Source organism: Camellia sinensis, chromosome 10 (assembly GCF_055761805.1).
Source record: "Camellia sinensis isolate YWXY chromosome 10, ASM5576180v1, whole genome shotgun sequence".
NCBI classification, from domain to species: domain Eukaryota; kingdom Viridiplantae; phylum Streptophyta; class Magnoliopsida; order Ericales; family Theaceae; genus Camellia; species Camellia sinensis.
The window spans coordinates 88997248-89007330 of record NC_138970.1 but is presented as its reverse complement, the minus strand read 5'-3'; the positions used below and the strand labels follow the sequence as shown (position 1 = coordinate 89007330).

The 10083-nt window shown below is 35.4% G+C and overlaps 1 protein-coding gene across 2 annotated transcripts; it reads left to right on the top strand.

Annotated features, from left to right (window-relative positions):
* Positions 1–2378: 2378 nt before the first annotated feature.
* LOC114281073 (protein BUD31 homolog 2) lies at positions 2379–8140 on the top strand. Of its 2 annotated transcripts, XM_082891770.1 has the most exons (5): positions 2379–2705; positions 6640–6685; positions 6763–6864; positions 6975–7162; positions 7803–8140. In XM_082891770.1, exons 3-5 carry the CDS (start codon positions 6771–6773, stop codon positions 7956–7958), a joined length of 438 nt encoding a protein of 145 aa, XP_082747896.1. In that variant the 5' UTR covers positions 2379–2705; positions 6640–6685; positions 6763–6770; the 3' UTR covers positions 7959–8140. The 2 variants fall into 2 exon arrangements, with proteins under 2 accessions (XP_082747896.1, XP_028079319.1); XM_028223518.2 differs by lacking the exon at positions 6640–6685 and having other exon boundaries at positions 2500–2705.
* The last annotated feature ends 1943 nt before the right edge of the window (positions 8141–10083 follow it).

Genomic DNA, 10083 nt, shown 5'->3' with positions numbered 1-10083 from the left:
AGAAAGGCCAAAATCTGGGCAACACAGGCTTTGAAATGCGAGCAACCATCCTGACCTAAACACATGACTGCAACTCGATAACCAAAGAAAAAGTGAAGACATGGGAAAGAGATGAGAATAATTATTTAAACCATACCAACCCGAGTCCAAAATGCAATAGATAATGGATCAAAACCAAAATCGCTATATTTGTACTCTCCATCTTCTTCTTCATCAACCACGTGATTAGCCAAGAACTCTACTACTGCTCGTTGACGAGAGTGAGTGTTCCTAAGGTAGGAACATGGAAGAAGTGTTGGGGCGGCTAAACACAGCTTAAACTCTCATTACGTGACGGGGTGCTTTAACCTTCAAAGCCTTAATTGAGTTAGCGGTAATGAAAAGTCCTTAAGGCTAACAAGCAATAGTAGCGGCAATTAGGATAACAAAAGAGATCTGTAAATGCTAAAGTATACTTTTGGTATGAGTCTACTAATCTTAGGTTGATATTCTGTTAGCTCTATCGAAGATAGGTATGGAAGTCACTATGGGTATATATCTAGGTATGCTTTTAGATAAAGAACCTCAGCTATGAAGATTTCGTATCAAATCTTGCAGAAGCATACTCTGGTTATAAATTTTATCTGTCGGTTTTCATGGACTTTCGTGGTAGAATCTACCGCGCTAGTGTATTGCATTTTCACAAACGTGATTTAGCTAGCTTCATGCCCACTTCGACATGAATGATTGATTAATTTACACAAATCAAAGAACTTTAGGGAAAAAGAGCCAGACCAACCTATTCTTTCCTCTCCTTGTACATATTGGCTGTCCCCCTTCTCCTGTTTTCTCCAACCTCTAACCCCACTAACTCCAACGACAGGCAAAGGCCAGTCAAGAGCTAGTCCACAAGAGAACCTTCCTACTAGAAAGGGGTAGGTTCTGGGGGTGAGACGGTCTTGCATCAATTCTCGAAGAAAACACAGAACGGAGTCTTCAACCGCGGTATATCCCTCAGCTTGCAGGTCACTTGAGGAAGGGTACAGTGCTAGGGTTTTGACAGACTGAAAGCTCTCCAAAATCTGTCCATAATTGTGCTCGTTACATGAAATGAGGACCCCCTATCACTTAAAGGTAGCCTCCTAACCCGTGGAATCCATTTGCCTGGTGGATGAGAAGGGTAACTTCACCCTTTAAAAAAATAGTCACAAAAAAAGTCAGTAAGTTTCAACTTTTAGTGATAGTTTAAAAAATTTGTCACAAAAAAGTCACTAATTGTAAGTTTTAGCGATAATTTATAGAAGTCAGGACTAAAAAAGTCATTGATTGTCAATTTTTAGCGACATATGCAAAAAATAATCACAAAAAATTATTTTTAGTGACGATTTTAGTAAGACTTGTTTTCAATAGGACTTGATGGGAATAAAATCCAATTATTAGGATCTATTGGTAGTTTACTCTTTTGATAATTGATGTAAAACAAATATAGAAATAGGTATATATATAAATGAAAATAATTTTGTTGATTGGTCAAAAAATTTTAGAAAATTTTTATATAAGGCTGCATGGGTCCAATCATCTTCTTGGCGTGTAACTACTCCTTTAATAATTGTTGTTTGAAAAAATAAATGTACAACTTTTCTTTGTTTTAAAACTACATTTAATATATTGTAAGTTGCATTCCACTTGATTTCTATTGTTAGAAAAATCACCATATTCACTCATAGTAAAAGGTTGTTCACGTTTAAAAATATAATTAATCAGCAAATTTTGTGCACGTACGTGATCATATGAAAATGTAGTTAAATTACCAGTTGGTGAACTTTATAATTGCATTTAATTTCTAATATCTGATTGTAGACTTTGTAAATATTTTTTATAATGTCTTTTCAGATGACTAGTACCACATATTGATGAACTACTAAGATTTTTTGCACAAATTTTTATAATGTCAATTTTACCATCTAAACAGCTTAGATGATGATGCAACAATAGGGTTAGAAGAATTGACTGATTCATGTGATGCAACACATTCATGAATATTGATAAAATTATCCAAATTTACCTTAGGATCCATATTAAAACAAGTAATATATATTAATTAAAAATTAATTAAAAAAATAAGTAACTAATAATTATCAATTTAAACAATTAAAGTTACCAAATAACGAATGTGATATAAAAATTAGCATGCAATACAAAAATTTACTTATTCTAATAAATATTTTTTTTTACACAATTACAATTATCACTTATAAAAGAGACTCCAGAGTTGAGAGAGTTGAGGGTTGACAGAATAAGAGTTGAGAGATTGTTGTGTGAAAAATAAAAACATTTATAGATTTAAAAATTAAGAGAAAGAAATAAAATAAAATTCGAATGGGTGAAATTTTGACCTTGAGAAAGAGGAGCAGGTGACCGTTGGGACCTCGGGCTGGGCTGCGGGCCTAATCGGACCGAGATCGGGTGGGCTTGGGCGGCCCGCAGATTATTTTTACCCCCTGATTCGCTTTACTATTTCAATATCCTCTGCACCGCATGCTCTCTCTCTCTCTCTCTCTCTCTCTCTGTCGTTTTGGATCGTTGCTCGTCTCTCTGTGCATCGTTAGGTTTGCAGTCAACTTTGAGTTCGAATTCGAAATTTCAAGCTGAAACCCTAGCATCTTTTGCACTCTTCTCTGTCCTGCCTTCCACGCTCAACAGGTCAAACTAGCGCTGCCGCCGAGGTAAACTTTACTTCTGAAGCTCGATTTTGGTCTCAAACTGATTTTTTGTTCGATTCACTTCTCTCTATCTTCATTCATGTGTATATAGTTTTATGGCATATGTGTATATATATATGTGTTTGTGCTTTGGTACTTGAACTGGCTTAAATTCTTGGGTTATGATGTTGGAGGTGTGTGATATTAACAGGTGATAGTTTTTGTTTAGGTAAACTGTTTGACAAAATGCCTCAATGAAAGTTAGAGTTAAATGATTCTTGAAATAATAGTAATATTTTAGTTGTTTTGGCAGTAAAAGATTGCATTTTTAGCCACCTATTAGGGGTTGTAATAGTTTGATGTAATTTTGCAACATATGGCACTGACTTTGATTACTATTTTGATGTAGAAAGGTAAAAATGTGTATGAAGGGGAGTACTGAAAGTTGGCCTCGGGTTTGTGTCTTTTGGAAATTTTGTCCACTGCTTCTCTCAGCATAAACTTAAACTAGCAAACTTCAACAACTATAACCATCATCAACAATTCTAAAACATATCATACACGATTAGCTTCTAAAAATTGCAAAGTACCAGAAAAAAAATAATAGGATGAAGAGAGTTTAAGTGGAAACAAGTCATTCTTCCGGCCCATGTTCCAGATAGGCATCATTGGATTTTGGAGGTATGAATTTGATTACGTCTGTGAATCTAAAGAGAGGCTGATTTTTCACTGAAATTTCAGACCTTTTGCAACGATGCTATCTGATTACAACATTTTATATTAAAAAACTTTTCTTCAAGAATGAAAGACCACCTCCTTGTCTTCCTTGCAAGTGGGTGGGGATGTCCTGGCCGCTCCCGCTCCCGCTCCCGCTCCTGCTCCCTGCTGGGATAAAGAAGCAACAATTGTAGTGGTGTAATGCCTCCAAATAAATAACATAATAATAATTCTGATTATTCCATTCAATCAAAACAATCTCAATTCCATAGGTCAAATCTGTACGCTTATATTCCATATCATGTGAGAGATTTACAAAAGGACATGCGATACATATTCAATTCTCTTAAAGTTTGAATCCATAGCATGTGAAATAAAAGGTGCAAGAAATAACACAAAAGAATGCCCCATGAGTTATAAATTCCAAGGCTGAGACCCGGTTATACAAAACATGGTTATCAAACCCATACATTCAAAGCCCTAGGCTTGTCAAAAATATCAACACAAAATATATATATATATATATATATGTGATAAAAATAAATGAAAGATGCTCAAACTCAAAAGATTTTCTGCGCCTCTAGCTAGGCGGGATTACCACATCCTTTCCTATACGAATCTACTAGGGGTGAGCACAAAACCTAATAGGAAGTTCTTAACAAAGTATGGCCTCGTTTGGGTTATTTTGGTAAACTATTTTAGTTTTTGGTTATTTTAGTAGGCTAAAATATTTGTGTTTGGGAAGATAGTTGGATTTTTTTGTAATTAGATGTAATATTTGTGAGAGAAAAAGTGAACTGATTATGGATTTGATGTGACATTTTGTCTTATTGGCTATTTTAGTCTATTTTTTTCCTTTTTGTGGATTTTAGCCGAAAAAGCAAAAAAAGGCCTTTGCCAAACAAGGCCTATATATCTTTAAGCAGTCTTATATATGAATGCAATGTCATATCATGCTCCAAATTCACAAGTTCAATTCTTTTGAAATCATATGCAATGTTCTTTTCAAAAAGTTTATTATTCCAAAGAATTTTGAAATATAACATACGGGGTGACAAACATGACTTAGGTAATCCCTAGGCTGGTGTCTGCAAGTAGACATATCAAGCACTACCAATCTTCTATTTTACCGGCTCCTAACCGAAAGGCACGTGGTACCTACTCTGCGCATGTTTTCGGTCTTTTACCCTAGACACTCAGGCCAACTTAAACACTCAGGCCAACTTAAACAATATCAAACTTCACCCCCTATTCGGATTTTCCAACGTATTTACCCTGAAACATTTTAAGACCAACAATTGTTTTCTCAAAGCAATAAATCAATTTCCAAAACATTGCCATAATAAACCATATTCAAAGGCTATGCAATTGAATGAAATGAAATGCAATTATATAGTTCCATTATACTATTTTCTCAATTTTCAACATTTACCCAATGTGAAATGCAATGTTCAATATTTCTCAAATAATATCCAAATCCATGTAACATATGATACCATTCCTTAATCACAATTTATACAGTCATCAATTTCCATGGTCCAAGTATCCTCAACATACTATCCATGGCAAAATTTCCAACCAAAGTCCACCCATTTCATATATGGTTCAACAAGATGGCAACATATGATTTTTCCTCATCGTTTTTTCAACAAAATCCCATGATCTCAAGAATTTTCTTCAATGATTTCAACTTTTACCCAAATTTCAAAATCTAGGGTTTTCACTCAAAATGAATTTCTTCCATTTTAAAAAGCTATTTTGTCAATAGACTTCCAAGAGTCACACGTTTCATAATTTAAAGTCAATTTCATGGGAAGGATGAGAAAATTACCACTTTTAGAACACATTAAAAACCACACTCAACCCCAAACTCAAAACCTAGTTGTTTCATCAAAGAAAATGGCTAAAACATGCTAAAACCATATATATAATTCGAAGAAACTCCCTATCTCAAGATTGTAGAAGAAAAGATGAGAAAAGCTCCAAAACCGACGGTGTCAAAAACCAATCTTCATGGCACACTTTGTAGCCCTTGGTGAGCTCTCCAAGTTTAATAAAGATACAAGCGTTGAATCTCCAATGGATTTGGAGAAATCAAGAACTCTATGTGGGTGGCTGGATGATTTCTAGAGAGAGAGAGAGAGAGAGTGTGGCCTCAGATTTTAAGTTAGTGGGCACATTTTATGAAACTGACTCTGGACAGACTGCTCTAACAATGGATCTTGCGCTTGAGTGGTGAATTCAAACTCCCAGAATCTCTTTCCTCTGCAAGCAGACTACTCGAGCGGTGAAAACTTCGCTCGAGCAGTGAATGCACACTCCTAGAATTTCAGATTTCAGAACAAAGAACTAGGTGGACAGGTTTATTGCTTGAGCAACAAAATGACCGTTCGAGCGAACTCCCCTTTCAAGAGAGGCAAAAATCGACCTTTGAGCATTCCCACCATTCTCGGAATCACTCCAACACCCAAAGACGCAAGTTGACACCTTGGAAACACACAAAGAGGACAAAACGAATAATCATAAGGAGGAGAATAGATGACAACACGTGACTCGTAGAACTCAAAAGCAACAAAGACACCAAAAGTAAAGAGATTTCGAATAAACATACTCAAATTGCTTGCTAAAAGGCTCGGGGCATCCCAAGTGGCACAACAATGATAATTCCCATTATGATGAACACTCATTTCATGCTCCATTAGTCTTCTTTTCCATTTGATATTAGTTTGCATATCATATAAAATGTCTATTTCTGTCTTGAACACACTGTAATTATTTTTTTTTAAGTGACATGTGACCATCACCCGATAGAGATAAGGAAGATGATGATAAAGAAAAATAGAGATTGAGGAAGAACGTGATTGATTGATTTTAGGAGAGATCCACTGAGAAGGAGAAGTTTTCTTTTAGCACGGAAACGTAGACTAATTGATGAGTGATTTTGCGATGAATTTGCAGAGGAGAAGTTACCTATTTGAATGAAAATAATAATGATCACCAAGAAAATAAGTAACAAGTGTCAAACTTCGTCAGCTATTTTTAGTACCACATACAGTGATTAACAAAAGACATGTTGCTTTATGAATTTGGTACTTTATCTTCTTGATGTAAAGAAATCCTACATGTTTAAATTCTTCATCTAGTTCTGTTTGTATGAGCTAACCAAATATGCAGGCAAGTTACGCTGAATGTTCTTTTTTTGGTGGATAATTTTTTGTATTATCTTGTCTGTATCCAGCAGGCTTTCTTTTCTTTTGTTTCTTCTCTGTGGTGAAAGAAAAAAGAAGGTAAAAAAAATCATGAAGATCATTATATTATATCATTAAATTAGCTTATCAATCATATTTTGTCACTTCAATTGCAGTCAAAATAATGCCGAAGGTGAAGACAAACCGTGTCAAATATCCCGAGGGTTGGGAATTGATAGAACCTACTCTTCGTGAACTACAAGCAAAGATGAGAGAAGGTTTTGATCATTTCTATGTTTCACAGTACCGTCATGAGTACAGTTTCTTTATCTTGTTCTCTCAAACATAAGAAAATAATAATAAAAATTTTCTTTTATGTCCTGGACAGCTGAGAATGATCCGCATGATGGCAAAAGGAAATGTGAGGCATTGTGGCCTATTTTCAAAATAGCACATCAGAAAAGTCGCTATATTTTTGACCTGTATCACCGGAGGAGGGAAATATCCAAAGAATTGTATGAGTTCTGCTTGGAGCAAGGTTATGCAGACCACAATCTGATTGCAAAGTGGAAGAAGGTTTGTCTCACCCCCTCTTGAGATTATTTAATGCATAGCATCCTCTGCTTTGCTTTTTCCTTTTGTGTCCTGATATAATGGTATTTCAAGCTCGGGACGATTCTTACCTTATTTAGTACACCCTTCGTCGCAAATTGTTAGTCCATCTTTCCAATTTGGGATGTTCCAAAATATAGTCGCCTCTTTAAAAAGTCACATGAAATTTTATAATTTTCCAAAGGTTTCTCTTCTAACTGGCAATGAGTATATTTTAAAGTGGGAAAAGGAGCGATTCTGGAAATTAATGTCTTGTGATTTGAATTTAAATGCATTAATTGCATACTCTCTTAAAAAGTTAGAATTCTCAAAAGACACTAACAATTAACAAATTTGTAATTAGTAAGGAGAATGTCTAGAATGTCAGCAAGAACTTAAAAACCTCTCAAACTGCTATAGATGTTGTTTCTTGAAGTACCAGAGAGTTTGTTCACAAAGATGTATTAGACTATGTGCTGTAACTGTTTGATTTATGCTTACATGAAAAAGTTCTTATAAGGGAATTTCGTATAGGGGGAATAAATTGTAGCATCAGGATTCTCTCTCTCTCTCTCTAGCAGAAAAAAATGTGTTATATTCTAATTGTTTGTCCTTCTATTTGCAGCCTGGTTATGAACGTCTCTGCTGCTTAAGATGCATGCAACCGAGGGATCACAACTTCCAAACAACATGCGTTTGCCGAGTCCCAAAACATCTGAGGGAGGAGAAGGTAATAGAGTGCGTTCATTGTGGTTGTAAGGGCTGTGCAAGTGGTGACTGAACAGTCTTCTTCTACCCAGTGTATAACATAGATCTCATGACTGTTATGTTTCTATTCTTGCACAACCAAGGTTTGAATTATCTGAGCCAAAGCTGGTACTTTAAAAAGCTGGCCTTGACCTTTGTTATGATTATGATTTTCTGAACGTGTATGAAAATCTTTGACTGAGACTTTCAAGTTTACCCTTTGGCTGGATTTGTTATACTTCTCCATCAAATAGCTTGTTGGAATGTAACTGTGTAGTTTGTGTACCTTAGTAATAAGAACTTGATTCTACTCAAGTTGTAGGACAAGCATCCTATTTGGTGTAACTGTTAGTAAGTTGAAAGCTAATTATCTTCTTTCCGATGTACCCAAAAAGAGAAAAGAAAGCTGATAATCAAAAATCAAAAAGCCAAAAGACCTTTCTCCTTCCTTCCCAATAATCATATTTTTTTGAGCTTATTTGAGCTATTTCTACTACCTCATAAGCTATAAGCAAAAGTTGAGTTTGAAAATAATAATAAAAGCAAACCAACAATAAGCTCAGTAAGTTGCACCAAATAGCCCCAAGAACGAGAAGCATTGACAAAGAAGAGTACAACAAATATGTTAAACTTCTCTTCAAAAAACTCGAGAAGCATTGACAAAGAAGAGCACAACAAATATGTTAAACTTCTCTCCCAAAAACTCGAGAAGCATTGACAAAGAAGAGCACAACAAATATGTTAAACTTCTCTCCAAAAAACTCCAACCTGGCACCTAAAAATATATACATAACCAAAACACCCTCCAACCAACTAGAGCTAGTTCAGTTGAATTGTATCATAAATCTCACAATGATTCAATGCCCATTCTTCTCCCACGAAACCACCCCCAACGCCTTGCCACAATGATTCAATGCCCATCATAAGCTATAACTTTATTCTTTCATTGAAAAAGAAACCTATTGGATGAGTAAGCTCTAGAACATCATGTATATCAATAGGTCCCCTATAAAAGCTTTAGCAATGATGGAAAAGAGTGGGCCTTCTTTTTTAACACTACCTGATTAGGTCTTTTTATTATTATTATTTTATTTTAGATGGGAAGAGTGAGAGGGGAATAGGAGAACGGGGGATCCCAGGGTTGAAACGAGTGTGTTAAGTGATTCAATGCCCATCATGAGCTATAACTTCATTCTTTCATTGAAAAAGAAACCTATTGGATGAGTAAGCTCTAGAACATCATGTATATCAATAGGTCCCCTATAAAAGCTTTAGCAATGATGGAAAAGAGTGGGTCTTCTTTTTTTAACGAAAATTGTTTGAGACCACTAAAACAATGAGCTCTAATAGCTCTAAAAACACTGTGCCCCTAATTGATTTGATGTTTTGCTCTTTGTTTTTTTTTTTATTTTATTTTTTGGACTGCCAGCTCATTAGAGCTGGCTTAGTGGTCCATTTTTAGTAGGATCTATCACCACTGCTTTTTTAACACTACCTGATTAGGTCTTTTTATTATTATTATTTTATTTTAGATGGGAAGAGTGAGAGGGGAATAGGAGAACGGGGGATCCCAGGGTTGAAACGAGTGTGCTAAGTGTAGAAGGCGGGTGTTGTGTTTTTTACTGCATGAACAACTCCTTTGATACCGGTTTTATTCTTTCTTCAATAGACTGAGGTCCTATTGTTCTGAGCCGGAGTCTATCAATACTTGTAAATGTTGCCCAGTTGATCATAGTGGGTTAAGCCCACTCTTTACCCATATGGATATTGAGTCCAGTCCAGTCCACTGCCCTTTCACTCTTCATTTGGAAGCCCAGTGAGAGATTTGAAGAGTTGACTTGGTTGCTTTTGTTTCTTTTTAGCTGGTCAGGCCAAAACTAGATCAGAACGTGTTATGCAGTTAAAATGGTTTCAGATAATACTAATAATTAGGGTTAATTACATTTTTCACACCTATAGTTTGATTCAAATTTCGCTTTAACCCTTGTAGTTTCAAATTGAACAATTTAGAACCTATACTTTTAAGTTCAGTTTCAATTTGGTCATTCCATTCAAATTTCTGTTAATTTTGTCTGTCACCTTAGAAAACTGACTAGAGTCCCAAAATTGTTATGTTTAATCTCAAATTTGGATGGAATGATTAAACTAAAACTGAACTT

Bases quoted from the DNA above. Each gene is read 5' to 3' on its own strand.
- LOC114281073 (XM_082891770.1), top strand. From the start codon at position 6,771: ATGCCGAAGGTGAAGACAAACCGTGTCAAATATCCCGAGGGTTGGGAA. The intron at 6,865-6,974 runs GTTTTGATCATT...TGTCCTGGACAG, and splicing joins ACAAGCAAAGATGAGAGAAG to CTGAGAATGATCCGCATGAT. The intron at 7,163-7,802 runs GTTTGTCTCACC...TTCTATTTGCAG, and splicing joins TGATTGCAAAGTGGAAGAAG to CCTGGTTATGAACGTCTCTG.